The sequence below is a fragment of the Lissotriton helveticus genome, chromosome 9 (genome assembly GCF_964261635.1).
Source record: "Lissotriton helveticus chromosome 9, aLisHel1.1, whole genome shotgun sequence".
NCBI lineage: Eukaryota > Metazoa > Chordata > Amphibia > Caudata > Salamandridae > Lissotriton > Lissotriton helveticus.
In genome coordinates this window covers 871,421,536-871,438,764 of record NC_136070.1, presented here as the reverse complement: position 1 = coordinate 871,438,764, position 17,229 = coordinate 871,421,536, and the positions used below count along the sequence as shown (strand labels likewise).

At 41.5% G+C, this 17,229-nt stretch overlaps 1 protein-coding gene across 1 annotated transcript in view; it reads right to left on the bottom strand.

Moving 5' to 3' along the window:
• The window catches only part of LOC144781937 (cytochrome P450 2G1-like), a 362,329-nt gene extending 345,309 nt beyond the window's left edge, over positions 1–17,020 (bottom strand). The window contains exon 1 of the mRNA XM_078661023.1: positions 16,850–17,020. Within this exon, the coding sequence (XP_078517149.1) occupies positions 16,850–17,020 (171 nt within the window). The remainder of the gene's footprint in view (positions 1–16,849) is intronic.
• Between the last annotated feature and the right edge of the window lie 209 nt (positions 17,021–17,229).

Here is a 17,229-nt window from a genome sequence, read left to right as displayed (position 1 = left end):
TCCATTAATTTTATGTTGAAAATATAAAAAATGTCTATAGTATGTTTTCGAATAATTCTAACTGTACATATACCACAAAGCACAAACTTATTGTTTAACATTCATTAAAGTATAAAAAACTGCAAAAAATACCTACTTTACATACCACAGGCAGAAGATACTAAAAATATACTTGTTGGAGGTCAAGAAACTAAAATAAGGAGCATTACAATTAATGATGCAACAGATTCAGTGAAGATAAGTCTATGGAGAGACGCCACTGATTTTACGATTGAAATTGGGAAATATGTACAGCTTACACATATGGCTGTACATGAGTTCAATGGAGAGAAGATATTGAACACAACTAGACACACTACAATACAAGTAAGTAAATATTTATAGCAATATCATGATGCAATCAGAAAATTTAAAAAGTGTACTAAAACACTATTTCCATAGGTCATACAACCACCGAAAGAAAACATAACTGTAACGTTATTTGGAATGGAAAAAACTTACCAGGAGCAAAGCACAATGGTGGTGCAAATAGAAAATAATGAAAACTTGCAATCAATGGACATCCATAATACACCTTTGATGGACTACTTAGGCATTGAAACTGACACAGAAGATTTTGAAAATGCTTTAATGCCATTTTTGCCAATAACACTTAGTGTACTGTTTTGTAATGGTTGCATTACAGACATAATTAGAGAAATATAACTGCAATATAAACAATTGTTGCCATACCACGTACAAAAAATACTAAAAAGTAACGTGAATAGTTTGCATACTACTACTGATTACCTATGTTTCACTTTTTCAGATAGTTACTTGTATACAAAATTGCATTTTTTGTTCATGTAACAGTGCTAAAATATATTTTTTTGTTTGAAAACTGTGCATTTCTTTATTGATTGTTGCATTTTTAAAATACTGCACTTTATCGTCATTATACCGTAACAAATTCTTACAAAAGTGTATATTACAAAACACCAAAAAATTGCACTATCTTTTGCTATAATTAATCTTAAATAATTGTTGCCATACCACTACAAAAAATACTAAAAGTGACGTGAATAATTTGCATGATACTACTGATTACTTATGTTTGATTTTTCAGAGACTTATTTGTATACAAAATTTCATTACTTGTTCATGTAACAGTGCTAAAATACTTTTTTCGTTTGCAAAACTGTGCATTTCTTTGTTACTTGTTGCATGATTTAAAATACTGCACTTTATCGTCCTTATACCTTAACAAATTGTTAGTAAAGTGTATATTACAAAACACCAAAAAATTGCACTATCTTTTGATATAATTGTTACATTTATTTTACTTCATATCCTACAAAATAAATACTTGTTACATTGTTACTACTTGTTTTGATAAAAGAATGTACATCAGATTATCATATTAGTTACAAAATAATACCAATTATATATACATTTGAGTATATATTTCTTTGTATCATAAAAAAAGAACTTTTTATACCACACTGTAGTTTGCCTGATTATTTTCTCCAAACAAAATGCTAACTATAACATATCTATATAATTGTTGCATAAATGTGTGAAATAAATGTATGTAAATCACATAAATACAAAATATATTGCAGAAGAACTACAATATATGTAACATATGCAAAAAATAAAACTAATGCCATTACCAATAACATAACTATTAATTTGCAGAATACCAACAACAACACATAAATAAAAAATAAAACATTTGCAATGTTAATAGCTTAATCTTAACTAAGGCGAGACCTATTGCATTGCAAATGCTTGTATATACAATAGGTTTTTTGACACCTTTGTTGTCCTTCTGGGCGATGATAGCTCATATGCCCACATCAGACGCATCTGTTTGTAGTATAAAGACTTTCTTAAACTCTGGGGTGGTGAGAATTGGGGTAGAGGCGAGTCTGAAATGCTTCCATTGCTTCTTTGGCTGGATACTGGAACCAGCAGTAGGTGTCCCTTTCTTTAAAAGAATGGTTAGGGGTGCCGCTATGATGGAATATCTAGGAATTAACCTACGATAATACCTTACTGACCCCAAGAAAGACTGAATGCTTTTTTATTGTTTGGGTAGGGAATTTCAGTGATTGCTTTGACTATTTCAGTTTGGGGTTCAATCAGTCCATTGCCTAATAAATACCCTGGGCATTTGACTTTGTTAAAGCTCACTTTGGATTTTTTGCGTTTATGTGAAGGTTGGCTTTTTCTAGGTCTGTCAGGATTGTGTGCAAGTGTTTCAAATGGTCATCCCATGAATGGCTAAATATGATGATATCATCTAAGTAGGCAGAGTCGTGGACCAGGGTCAGCGGACTCAATAATTCTCGCCTCGGTGCCTACTCTAACCAGGGATCACACTCGGAAACTCTGGGCATTAGCTTGCCTCCTCTCTACAACGGCCCCCCACATTTGCTGGGGATGCCTGGTTTCACCTTGGAGAAACCCAGTAGGGACCATCTCACAGGGATAGCCAGGACGGGTTCCCTAGCGGTCTACAGCGCCACGACGCCTCAGGGCAGCAGTGCGCTTTACAAGACACATACATTTACATTTACATTTTTGAGCACAATGTTCAATAATCTTTGAAAAATAACAGGGGCTCCGTGAAGCCTGAAAGAGAGCACGGTTAAATGAAACAGACCAAAAGGTGTGGAAAGTGCTGTTTTCTCTTTGTCTTCCAACTTTAAGGGGACCTGCCAGTAGCCCTTTGTGCGATCTATTGTAGTCATATATTTAGCATATCTTATTCTCTCATTTAATTAATCAACCCTAGGGAGAGGGTATGCGTCTAATTTAGAGTTCTTGTTCACCGCACGAAAGTCTATGCAGAATCTTATACTCCCATCTGGTTTGGGAACTAACATTATGGGAGAAGACCAATTACTTTGTGAGGGTTCTATAACATTTTCATCTTCAACATTTGTTTTATTTCTGCAAATATTGGCTGTCTTCTTGATGCAAGATTTTGATATGCTTTTGCTTTATCACACTTCCCTCAGGATTGGGGATAGAGTGGTGGGCTAGGTGTGTTTTCCCTGGGATTTCTCAAAAGATCAAAGCAACGGGTTGTAATACTCCTGTCAGCTCTTCCTTTTGCTCTCCAGACAATTAATTGTTCATGCATAACTGTTTTAGAGTGGTTGAAACATTATTTTCTGGCCGTACTGTGTGTGTCTGTCTTAGGGTAATGGTCCTAGCCATTTTTTACGAGATTTATATGAAAGGTCTGTTCTTGATGTCTCCCCATTTGTAACTTATACGAAAGATTACCAACCCTTGCTAATATTTTAAAGGGGCCCTTCCATTCAGAATTCACCTTATGAGAAGGGGTTGGTAGCATTACCAGAACACAATCACCTGGGTCTTAACTATTTTTCTTTGTCTTATATCTGTTTTTCTTTGTTTTGACTTTTCTCTAAGTGTTATGTAGCTAATTCCCGGAGTTTTCCAATATAAGCCTTTAGTTGTTGGGTGTACTCCAAGAGGTTATCTACTTCGGGTGTTATGTCTTTCTCCCATGCCTCTTGAACAATCTCCAAGAGAGTTTAGGGTTTTGGACTATAGACTAATTCAATGGAGGAACACCCTAAGCTTCTCTGGACCTGACTCCTCAACATGAAGAGAGCCAGTGGAAGCATTTGGTCACATTGTCTTCCTTCCCCAGAAGGTGCTTGAGTGAACCATTATACCTTCCAACTAACCCGTCAGTCTGTTGATGCTATACCGAAGTTTTAGGATGTCTACTATTCATCTGCTTACAGATCTGATTCATAAGTCGGGACACAAAGGGAGTGCCCCGATCTGTAAGGATTTCTTTAGGAAACCCAACATGGGAAAATAATTCTACAAGATGTCCTGCAATGGACTTAGTATCAGGACTATGAAGAGAGAAAGCTTTTGGATAGAGGGTAGCATAATCGATTAGAACAAAAGCATATTAGCATCCTTTAGTTGTTTTTGGTAAAGGGCCTAACAAGTCCATCCTGATTCTCTCAAACAGGGTGCCTATTATTGGTAAGGGTTGGAGCGGTGCTTTAGGAGGTACTTAGGGGGTTTTCTTCTGACACACTTCACACTCTAAACAATATTTTTTTATGTGGGCGAAGATACCAGGCCAATAAAAATTTGGGAGGATTTCTTTAATTGTTTTCTCAGGTCCTAAGTGTCTGGCTAATAAATGCGAGTGAGCATAAAACATAATCTGGTCCTGAAAATCCTTTAGTAACAATAGTGGGTGCGGTGGTCGGTGGGTCCTGGTACCCTATATAGAAGTACGTTTTTTATCTGGAAATGTGGAAAAACTTGGGTGTTATTCTGTTGGGCCTTCTCCCAAATGAGCTGCAGGAGCACCTCATTTATCTGAGCAAAACATATGCTATGGTCTATCATCAATGGTTCGGGAGCTAGAAAGACATTTTTGGGAGTGGAGTCCTGGGCTTCTTTTATTCGAGTAAGAATTGTATAAAACATCTCTATAAAATGTGGGTTGTCAGTTCCCAGGGTGATATCTTCAGGTAAATTAGGAAGAGCTCTTACTTCTACATCTGTGGTCTTCATGTACGCATTTAGTTTGTACAAATTTCTCGGGTATAACTTGGGACGGTAAAACAAGTTCTGCTCATACAAGTGACTGTACAGCGTGAGTCTAACAGGGCAATTGTCCACTTATTATTGATTTGTACACCTACAAGAAACACAGGCCCATCTCTTGGGTGAAGTAAATGGAGCTTGGGGTATAATTAACTTCCATTGGTTTATCTGTGACTTTCTTGTTTTTGAAAAAAGAGCTTTGTGGCCCCATTCACCACACTCAAAACATTGGGGACCAGAGGGGGGTTCTGAAAATCTGTTCTGGTTTGAATGGTTTTCCTGTTTTCACTAGTTGGTTGGACCCTCGAAAAAGTAGTGGCCATTTCGACAGCCTTCTCACTACTGAGTCCCAAATATTGAAGTAGCCATCATTGGGATTGATGAGGAAGAGCCTCTATGAACAGTTTGAGACAGATTTTTCCCACAATTCTTCTTTAGTATGGTCGTGGTGTTTCAGCCATTTTTTGACGGCCGTTTTCAGCTTAAAATGCAGTACATTTGGTGTATCACCTGGTCTACTCATTTCTTGTCTGAATCATAGCCTGTAGGCTTCTTCGTCTAAACCTGCCCTATCCAGTATCACTTTTTTCACTTCTTCAGGGGTGGCATTCCCTTGGTAATTGGTGGTTTGATATGCTGCTAGGGCTTCTTCAGATAACAAGGGGGCTAAATAAAAGGGCCATCTTTTGAGGGGCCACACACATGCTCTTGCCGTACGTTCAAAGTTTGTTAAAAAGGCATCAAGGTTATCTCCAGGTAGTAGTTTTTGTAAAGTCATCATAGGGGCACCAAAGGGGAGCATTTTGTGATTTGTTAATCTGGAGTTGACATGTGTTTGTTCTTGAGCTAGTTTGGTCAACTGTTTGTCTGTGTTTTTTAACGCATCTCAAAACAGTTCTCGGTCAGCTTTCGCAGAAGACATCTGGCGTTCTAGAGCCCATTCGAGTTTTCGTTGACAAGATGTTCTATTAAGGCATCAATTTTGTCTCAATGGAAGGGATGTGTCCGCCTGCTCCACCACTGGTGACCATGAAATGAAATGAAATGAAAAGGCCATTTATAAAGCGCGATAGTTACCCTTAGGAGTCCCAGCACTGCAGAAGTCACGCTTATTGCAAAACAGTTGAGAACTACTCTGATTTATTAAAAAGCAGGGTTTTTATGAGTTTATGAAAGGTGAGTATTTGGGCTCCGATCTGAGTATAAGAGGGAGGGCGTTCCAGAGCCTGGCGAGATTGTGGGAGAATGAGCTGCCTCCACACCTAGCTTTCTTGAACCTGGGTATTACAGCCTGGAAGGAGGACCCAGATCTGAGCTGTCTGTTTGGATGGTAGGCGATCATCAGGGGTTGATTGATGATAGCGCCTGTTTTCCAGAAGGATCGATGTGCAATGCACATTGCCTTGAATTCGATCCTTGCTCTCACCGGGAGCCAGTGGAGGTCCTTCAGTCTGGGTTTGATTGAGGCTTGATGGGGAATTCGGAAGAGGGTTCTGGCTGGACAGTTCTGAATAATCTGCAGATTGTTTAGAGTGGCCTGGGGTGCCCCCAGATACAGAGCAATCCCAAAGTCTGGACGGAACAAGATCAGACCCTGGACCATTATCTGTCTAGCGTGAAAAGGTAGCAAGGGAAGGATTTTGCGCAGGCGTCTTAGCGGGCCAAAACAGGTGGCTGAAGTTTAGTCGCCGTGTGATTGAAGTCAAGTGACTTGTCTAGACAGATGCCCAGGCTTTTGATCAAATCTTTTGGCGCGGGGGCAGATCCCAGGCACGGGGGCCAGAGTGGGTCAATAGTGCTGGTAATGGAGTTGCCGAGGAGCATGAGCTCCGTTTTATCCCCATTTAATTTAAGGCAGAAGGATGTCATCCATTCGGTGACTGCTTCCAGGCAGTTCTTCAGGCCGTAGGGAGCATTTTGCGGGGGATTGAGAGCCACTACTAGCTGGGTATCGTCTGCTTAGGTGATGACCGAAGGGGCGGACGATCTCAGCTAGGGGGCTCATATATATATATTGAATAGAGTGGGGCTTAGGGAGGACCCCTGCGGGACGCCGCAGCTCAAGGGCTTACTGGAAGAGGTACATTCACTCTCGAATACCTGGAAGGAGCGATTGGAGAGGAAAGACTTAAACCAGGTGATTGACGTTCCTGAGATTCCCTTCCTGCTGAGTCGGTGCAGTAGGATGCTGTGGTTTACAGTGTCAAAGGCGGCATTTAGGTCGAGGAAAATGATGGCTGCCGAGCCTCCATTATCCAGGATCCTCCTGGCTTCCTCTGTTACTGCGACCAGGGCAGTTTCAGTCCCATGGAGGGGGCGGAATCCCGTCTGGGTGGAGTCTAAGAGTTTGGCTTTAGTGTTCAATCAAGTGCCCAGGATGGATATGCTTTCTTTATACTTTATTTCAGAGAAAAGAACAATCCAACTCAAATTTAAAATTAAAATTACAGTTTTGAGAATAATTGTATATTTTTCTTTTCCGAGGCCTTTAGGAGTTCTTCTCCGCCAGGACCAACAACAAAAACAAAGAAGTGGGTAAGTGTCTGCCCATAGTTCCCTTTAAAAAAAATTGGGTTAGTGTGGTGCCTTCTTTACTGCCTTCTGGGGAAAAGTGCATGTTGACAAAACAAAAGAGTAGGGAAAGAAAAACAAAATATCTAGATAACCCAAACAATTGACTTTGTTTGACTTTCTGGGTTCTAATATCCTTTCCCTTTTTATTCTTATTTCCGTTCTCTTTCTGTCTCTTTCACTGTGCCCCTTCCTTTCTCTCTTTCTGCTATTTTAATTACTTTTGGTTCCTAACTAGGAACCGGACACGCACCTGGTGAAGCCACGTCCCTCCTGGGATGCAGCGAGGCTCTGGGGACAACCGGCGGGTTGGAGGCTCCACTTCTACCTCTGCTCTCTGCTCCTCGTTCGGGATGTCAGGTCCCGTAGAAGGCAGCTCACTGCTCGCTCTGTTCCCTGCAGCTCCTTCAGTTCCTCCATCTTCTCTCTGCTCACTCTCCTCGAAAAGCTGCTCTCTTCCTTCTTCTGCCTCGCATTTTTCAATACAGTGCATTTTGTCTCTTTTATCTTCCGGGTCGGGTGTGTAGACGCGACTCCTCCCCTCTGCCTGACTTCTGGGACAGGCAAGGATGTACGAGCTGGCCAGCACAATGAAGCTGTCAAGTCGGTGACACAGCTCTGTTGTCTGCAACCATGGTCTGTCAGCACTGCAACGAGCACCACCTTCACTCCACACTGCAGCCCTGGTCTCACTGACGCCACTGGATGACCGTCACTGAGCCGCTGCCTGCACCATGACTTGAGGGCACCGCACAGCACACCACTACATTTCACATCACAACCGTAACAGTTGCCACGACCGGCCCGAACCAATGTATCAGCCACAACACAAAAGGTACTGTTGATGATGCAGTCAGATAGAACTGTAGGATTCTGTTGTTTACATCACTGCGGTAGCACCGGATGGAGCTACCGACTTCAAGGAACTGTGTTTTTAAAGTATTCTTGCACCTGATGACTTCCTGAAAAATGTGCCATATATCAATCGCAGAATGCAATATTCTGTTCTCTCCCAAGAAGGTAGAACACCTCTCTCGATGTGTGGAGCTTGGTCGCCTACCCTAGAGGAGTGAATACCTGAGGGTTACATGTCCTCAGTAAAATTGGTTTGACAACGGTTTCCCCCTCTCTGTCCCCAAAACCAGCCTGTCTACCAGAACAAAAAAGCAGCCACGATTTTTGATGTATTAACTTTAGCAGTCTCATTCAGAAGTTAGCACAGCTGAGTTGTCAGTGTGTAACCCTATACTTGCCAATGGGGCACTAGCCTTTCTACAGCAAAAACAACATTTTGTTTTTTTTTACTGTTAGGACATACAAAAACACATATCCCACTTTTCAGTATACGGCACCCCTTTTGGCTCGATAGACCTGCCTTAGGGGTGACTTTTATTTATCAAAAACAAGTTCTGGACTTTGCCATGAGCGGCAAAGTTGAGTTAGCAGTTTGAGAACTGCCTTGCCAGCCAGCAATGGCAGGCTGGGAGTCTTGCTTGCTTTGTCACACTCGTGATAGCACAGTAAGTGATGCAGTCTACAAGGGACATTTTAACTTACAGGCCCGGAATGCCCCAAGTACCATAAACTAGGGACTCATAAATAAGTTAACTTATGCCAATTATGGGTGAACCAATCAGACGTATACCTTTCAAGGGTCATAGAGCTAGCACTATGGTTTGATCAGCAGGCCTCAGCGCACCTTCACAGTCAAAAAACCTGGAGTATCAGTTCTAATCTTTGGGGGTGATCATAAAAAAAGAGGCATTTCCTTACACAGTGATAACTTTGTTCAGTGGACATGGGCATGGAAAGGTGCTGGTATTTGCAGGTTGTGATGTAATGTTTTCTTGGCAAAGCTGTTGTTACCACCTCCTAGTAGCCAGTGGCCCATCATTGCTAAATTGCATAATAATTCATGTAAGGAAAATGAAATCTTCAACTCTTGGATTTATTTATATTGATAGTTTTCTATAGTGCGAACATGACCCTTGCAGGAATCAGGCTGCTTTACAGGTATGCAGAGAGCAGTATGACAAAAATACCAATAATATAATATAATATTCAGAACGATATAGGATGAAATAGTACCCAGAAAGGGAGGGTTTGGTTTATGATGTTCAATGAGCAAAGGAAAAGACAAAAAGTATTTGATATGCTGTGGTCATGAGGCAAATTAGTAATCAGGATGGGTAATGTAGGATCTAGGGAAAAGATTTGTTTATAAGGGGTACTTTGACTTCTTTCTTGAATTCTACATTATAGGGATTCATTCTGATTTCCAAGGGTAGGGTGTTCCAAATTGGGGAACTCGGGCCTAGCAAGGCAAACAGGTTTTATCAAATACCTTGAGGTACACTTCGGCAAAGACCTCAAATCCACACTTGATCAAAATGAAAAGCTACTCTTAAAGAAGACAAAGACACTGTTAGAGTCCTGGTCCCCAAATTTTATAACATGGTGGGGGAGGATAGAAACAGTCAAGATGCTGATCACCCGGATGATCAACTATCTGTTGGGTATGCTACCTCTTCTACTCACCGATGACTTCCATCGCAAGATTGATAAGTTGATGAATACATTTTTATGGTGAGACAGAAAAGCGAGAATAAGCCTGAAAAAACTAAGACTAGACAAAAATTGGGAAGTCGAAATGTTGCAGACTTCAAAACCTTCCAAACTGCATTTCTAGCAAAACAGGGGGCCCTACTAGCTTCTGCCTAGCCAGGAGTACACGCTGGTATGGCATGCAATTGAGAGAGCCATCCTAAATAACGTAGAGCCAATAGTACTCCTCACAGCCAACAAACTCATACATTCTGCCAACCCAATACTCAAAAATACCAAAAATGTCCTGCTTAAAATAGACCAAAAAATGGAGCACAGTGTAAAAAACTCAATGTGGGAATCGCTGTGGGTAAACACAATGGTTAAGTACAGGGGGAAACCTCTCTCCATAGACACATGGAAGAGGCTAGGAATCTCCTAACCAGCGCAGCTGGAAGAGGGGGGCAGCCCTGCCACCTTCACCATGCTAAAAACTAAGCATAAACTACCAGGCATAGAACTGTATACCTTCCTTAATATCAGAACAGCCCTGTCAAAAGCGAAGCTAGCAAAGCACAAGCCATCAGTCATTCAATATATGACGAACCCCAACAGAATAGGCCATTAGTTTTCACATCTCTACAAGCTACAACGTCCCAGCTCCACCAAAATTAATGATAAAGCAACCACATCCTGGGAAAGACAACTCGACACCGCACTCAGTGAGAGAGAACTCTATCTCCTCTGGGCCTCCCCCTCGCAAAACAAAATCTCTCCGGTATTAGCACAGACAAAATTCTGGCTCCTGCACAAGATTTACTGGACCCCGGCTCGACTGGCGGCACTGGGCCTCAGGGAAAATGACCTGTGCTGGAAGTGCGACAAAGAAAAGGGGTACCTGGCACACCTTATCTATTATTGTCCCAAAGTTAAAAGATTCTGGGAGAAAATATTCATCTTCATAAACAAAGCGTTGGGCTTCCATACCCCTACCACCGCATTCATGACAACTGAGCTAGACTCAAAACATGACAGAAACCTATTAGATCTCCTACTGACAGCGGCAGTGAAAATAGTTCTCACCAAATGGAAAGATACAGCCATGGCAACATTCAAGGGTTGGCTCAACTGGGTGACGTACCTTAGAGGCGCTGACAGTACTGCCCTCCGAAACTCACCATGGAGAGAAACCTCCAGGGGAATGTGGGCTTCCTTGGATGAGTTCCTGGACCCCTACGAACCCCCGTGAGCAGACCTAGCTAAAGGGGCCAAATGGCCGTAAACAACACCCCCACAAGATAAGTACAATAACACGAAGGAAGTAAACTTCTGGTATACTATGTCTTCTTTTCCTTCCCTTATTCTCTATTATTCTCTATCCTTTCTCTTCTCACTCATTCTTATTTTCCTAGCAGAGACAGTGGAAAGGGGGCCAGCCAAACATATATGCTATGTAACTGTATTGCCAACAAACACAGCCAGTTTAGGCTGCCACCCTGTAACGACAAAGCGCTGATGACTATATGTTGTAAAAATCAAGAAAATATGTTGAAATAAAAAAAAAATATATATATATATATATATTTTGGTAGCAAAATCAGGTGTAGTTGGGGAGCAGTGACCATGTAACCCAAGGCCATGGTGCCTCTCCCCTGCTTTGCTATTGATTTGTGCAACACACTTTTTAGCCTCTTTATGTGGCTTTATACAGGCTACAGCGAAGATATTCATATCTATGTACAGCATGGCACTTCCATTCCTGTTAGTTCTGCTGATTTTGCCACTACTTTATCATGCTCTTAAAGTTCTACGCTTAACAGCCAAGTGTCAGATGCTGCTCTGTAAAAGACATTCACTCATTCATTAATTTAGTCTGGTAATTTATGGTAGTTTTTTTTTACGACTGTTACGACTTTTTTTATTTTAAATGACTGGCAAATATGTAACTTCCCTTTTTCAAGGAACTATATTTGCATGATGCGGAAACATTCAAACACATTCGTAAAGCAATAAGTGCTTTCAAACAACTCACCCTACTGCCACTGTATTCACCTTGAAGTCTATCCTAAAATGGACAAATTACAACATAACGCCTTAATGTCAGAAAAACTGAAATAGCTCACGATTGGTTACTCTAGATTTCATCAAGGTTTTGACTGTTAATGCATTCCAATCTACCCAATCACAATATTGACAAACTGAAGAAAGCTATCATATTAGATTCATCTTAAATTCAATTCACCCTTGAAGGTACACATTAGTATATTTGTGACCATCGTGGTATTTTGTGAACTGACCTATGCACTAATGAGTCGTTTGCGAAATACTAGATCATAGTCAGTTGCAAATCTACCCACCTCATGAATGTTAATGAGAGCCACTGTCTACTCTTAAAAAATAATTGTTTCAGCATTCCTAAATAGGAAGGCGTCCCTTGCGGACCCCATCCCATTTGTGAATGGGTTAACACTACCTTTCAGTAGTTGCCAAAATATGACATACCATTTGGAAGAGAAGCTACAAGATGCCTGCAGACAGCTAGCTCTGTATATACTATACCAAAAAAGAGGTATAGTGTGCACAGAGAACAATGAGTACCAAGAGGTATAGCGGAGGATAAAGTAGATAATACTTAACTCTTAATTTACTGGTAGCGGGGCTGCGCAGTTCGGCTTATCAGAGGGCAGTGTGAATGCATTTGTTGTACATACTCATACAACCCAGGAACTCCAATTCAATGACTAACTCCAAGCCAATGGTTTTAACAATATTACTTTAGTTACTTTTATTTAGGAACCAAGTTGAAATCAGTATAGGTAAGTGGGCTTTTGAATAATGCAATACTTTCAATATTATTGCCAAAAGGTTTGTATAGCATCAAATACAACTTTTCATGTACATAAAATAATTTTCAGTGTGGAAAAAGATTCAGGATAGACAGTTAGTGCAATACAGTGAGAACACAATGCAATTTTATGGGAGAGAAAGCATGTGAGTAACTTACAGGTAAGTAATCAGTTTTCATGTTCAGTCTCTGGGGATTTTGGTCAACATTGGGCAAGGTACTGGGGCAGCCAGGTGCAGAGGTTACTGGGCCCAATGTCATGCTATGTAGGCCGGGAGCACATCCATGAGGAACTAGTCACAAGTTAGTACCTGCGGGTCAGGGAAACAGGCACTAGGGGTTGAGAAGAGCACCAGTGGGGACATCAAAAAAACACAGATACTGCACCACCAGTGGCATAGGAGTGGCTGGGTGCAGAGTACAAAGGAGGCATCAGGCGCCCAGTTGAAAACAATGGAGATCTTCGGTTGAGGGGAAAAGGCTGCAGGTTCAGGCCAGAAGACTGGTTGAAGAAATCCAACGACTGGAGAGGTAATGTGGGATCTTGGGGGATGCCTGGGCACCATTGCCTGGGGGCTGCAGGTGCAGTAGCATCTTTAGGCGTCAGGGTTTTCGCATTGGATCCAGGCTGTAAGCGTTGTGGGGAAGTGCAGGAGAGTTCATCCAACGCTGTATCCCAGGTCAGGATCGTTGAGGGTAATTCACTGAATCAGTGGGATACCTTGTCACAGGCAGTAGGTGTCGGGTAAAGAATAGTGCTTGAATCGGGGATCTGCAGTCCTGGGTTAGCTTCCTGTTGTACAAATCTGGTGTCCACTATAGACAAGAGTCTTTGTTGAAGACAGTACAGATCCCAGAGGTTCTTGGAGGTTGCTGGCCGCGGGCCACGCCAGTTTCTTCTAGCAAGGTCTCTGGAGGAGGAGACAGTCCGGTAGGGCTTAGGCCCAGCCAGTTATCTTCTTCTCCACTGCTGTGCAGCTCTTTGGTCCTTCCTCTTCGTAGGCCATCGTATCTGAGTAACAGGGTTCAGGGTAGCCCTTAAATACTACATTTAAGGGTGTTACTGCGGTTGGAGGGTAGTAGCCAATGACTATTGTCTGTTAGGGTGACTACACCCTTCAGATGCCCCCTTGGCTTGGGGAGGAGGGGCACAGCCCTATTCAAATTGGGCCTAGTTCTCCAAAATATGAGGAGAATTTTCAGGTGAGAGTTTCACCTCAGCTTCTGGCCACCCCAGGGGTGTGCCAAGCCAAGGTGGAAACTCCTACATTGCTTACTAATTTTCCCATCTATCCTACTGCCAAAAGTGGGGTCAGGACAGGGGGCAGGCATCTCCACTAATGTAGCTGTCAAAATTAGGGTGACACCAAGGGAGAGCCTTTGAGGCTCACTGCCTAATGTTGCTGTTCCTGCCAGGGCGAGGTAAGAAGCACTCCCACCCAGAGCAGGCTTAGTTTCTGACCTCGCCTAATTAGGTCAGAAACCTGTCTGGCGGTGTCTGGTTGGCAGGGACCAGTAACCCAATACAAAAGAAGTCCTTCGTTTTTCAGGGGGCATCTCTAATATGGCCTCTGAGTGCATTTCATAATAAATCCAACACTGGCATCAGTGTGGGTTTATTATGCTTAGAGGTGTGTTGCCAAACTACTCAGTCTTCAGTAAAACTGTCATGGAGCTGTGGAGTTCTTGTTGACAGACACCCAGCCTATGCACTCAAAATGGCTTCACTGCACTTACAATGTCTTTGAATGTTACAGTCACTGTAGGGGCACATTGCTCATGCAGCTATGCCCTCACCTGTGGTATAGTGCACCCTGCCTTACTGTAAGGCCTGTCAGAGGGGTGACTTACCTATGCCACATGAAGTAATGGGTAGGCATGGCCACAAGGGAGGTTTGCCATCTTCTAGTTTAGTCACAACACATAGCCTGCAATGGCAGTGTGTATGTGTTAGGTGTGAGGCCCTTTAGGGGCACAATACATGCTGCAGCCCTAAGGGACCCTCCCTGGTCATAAGGATCTTGGCACCATTGGTGCCTTTTACAAGGGACTTAAGTGGGCCAGAGGTGTGCCTACTGTGGAAACGATGGTACAGTTTAGGGAAAGAACACAGGTGGGGCTTCGTTAGCAGACTCCCAGCAGACACAGTCAACTTAGCATCACGTATGAGGCAAACGGTTAGGAGATAACCGTGCAAAAGGGGCTCTTTCCTACAATGCCCCATCAAATACCACACCGAAATCTATTTGTAAGCATAGTTACCAATTCGGTAAACACTTTTTGAATCAACAAATGTGTTTAGTACATCCCCTTAAGGGTTCTATCATTCACGAACACTCTGATTTACCAATTCGAAGGGTTTGTGGCAGCTAAGACTTGATACATCTCACCCGAATCTCCTCATATCTTCTATCTTCCTCATCCTGAATGAATTAATAGCATGTGCAACAAATCTGCCCTCGCAAATTGGACAGTTGCAAATTCCTGCTCGAAAGTGCTGACACAGTGTTACTAAAGAAAATGTTAGTTTTTCGAAATTGGGATGCATAGCTGTATTTCTAGTTGCAGATGCCACAATAGGCAAATGTTCAAGTCCTCATACTAATACTTTGTTACAGAATGCTTGAATTCCACTTCTGTTCCTGATTTATACATCTGTATGCAAAAATGTTCACTTCCTCTCTACCATTTCACCTTCACTCTTCAATCAAATAACTGATCAATGTTTCTCCCTGGGATAAAATGGGTAGCCTCGTATCAGAAATAATATTTTCCTAAATAATGTGAAGTAGTGAAAAGTTTAATCATCACTCTGAAAATGGAGAAATATTGTTATTCCTAAATATGTGTCCTCATTAGTTCAGCACCTGGCTTCACAGTGTGTATGCAGCACATTGAGGTTCCAGTGATATATAACACTTCACAAAGTTCCAAGAATGAACATAAAATTAACTGAAGCCCATTCTTTTGAGCGTATTAATTGATTTATTTAAATACATTTCTAGGATGTCCTTTAGGAATTCAATGAAAGTATAGTGAAAAGAGACATTATTCAATTTATCTTATTAAGATATTATGAATTATATTTTACGAAAATTTGATTTTGGTGCTACTGGGGCAACAATGAGAATTAACCATTGTTGTCATTTATATATGTCTACTTTAAATTGTACACATCACTATAAAAAATTGGGAATGTTTGTCAAACATCTCCCAAACGTGTGTTCATTACTGTACATTTCCCTCGAGCTGATAAGACCAGGCTATTGGCTCTTCTCTTCCCAGGGAAATCCTGTAGAATCATTAAAATAGGGAAGAAGAAGGTCATTTAGAAATAGGTTTACCAGCTTCCTATGGCTGATGCAGTGAAGGCATTGCATCCTGAGCGCCACTAAATGTAGAGTTGTCTGCCCCTGAAATGGTGCTGCATCTTTGGTGGAAGCCACTCAAGAGGAATAAAGAGTGCAGCAGCAGATCTGTCTTTGCCATTATTATTTCCTAAAGCAGGGGGTACTGTCCTGTTTTAGAAAGAAGATAACTTATGCCCTCATGAGCTGGGTGAGATATTTTGCCCATTTTACTTTATGAGACCCCCATGTATGCACCACGTATGATATGGTGGACTTGGACAGAAATTACGCCAATGGGAATGATTTAAAGAAGATGTTATCTGGTCTAATGCCAGAATTTTCCTGATGGTGTGTGGCAGATAATTTGTCAAAAAAACAACCCCCCTCTTTCTCTCACACACACACACTAAATGTGGCGGGGGAATAAACTTTTGAATAAAGACAATCTTTTGAAGAATTACCTCTCCAAATTAGGTATTGAGTCTCTACACTTGCCCAAGAATCCCAAGAGAGTTAATGAAGAAGATATTAAAACAAATCCCCAAACATTTTGGAATCTCTGGATGGTAATCATATGCATACGCATTGTTGAGATAAAAGAACTGTTTACCTGATTTGAAGACCCCCGACTCGTTGAAATGGAGTGATTATGAGTTTCAAATGTTTTACTTAGAAATGTATGATATACTTCCCAATACTTTTCCAATAATATATCAGGATCATTTGGATTCACAGTTGAAAGTGCAGATCAGTATTGGATTGTCATTGACTATGTATTTGCAAGCCTGTAAAAAATTATTTTTTGAGTGGGCACCTCTTTCGGATTACAATTCTTTTACCACCCACCTTCAGTTGCAAACATTTGTAGGAAGCATATAATCTATGTTTTGAGGAACCATATCCCTTAGAAATATTCAGAAATACACAAACAAATTAAACTTACTGCCAGCAGCGAGCTCACAATTTCCCCGCTCTTTATTTGGAGGAAGTTTCCAATTAAAGGTAAAGCAAACGGTCCAGGGGGCAGATTGAGTTTCTTGTTCCAGGCATTAATTAGAAACAGGCAGGCGAGCCAGGCAATGAGCAAGGGAGTGACTATTCCGAAGAAATCCATTGTGTTACGCGTTGATTAGATAAAGTTTTTATTTGCAGAATTACTCCCTTTAAAAGAAGAATTAACAAAATGAGATATTACGACAGAAAGGCATTGTAGAAGACCAGTCACAAAAAATGATTTGGGCTGAGCGTACACAAAATAAACATTCTGCTTGAATTGTTGCACAAAATTCACAATGTTTGCTCTTTACGATTATGTGAGGCTGA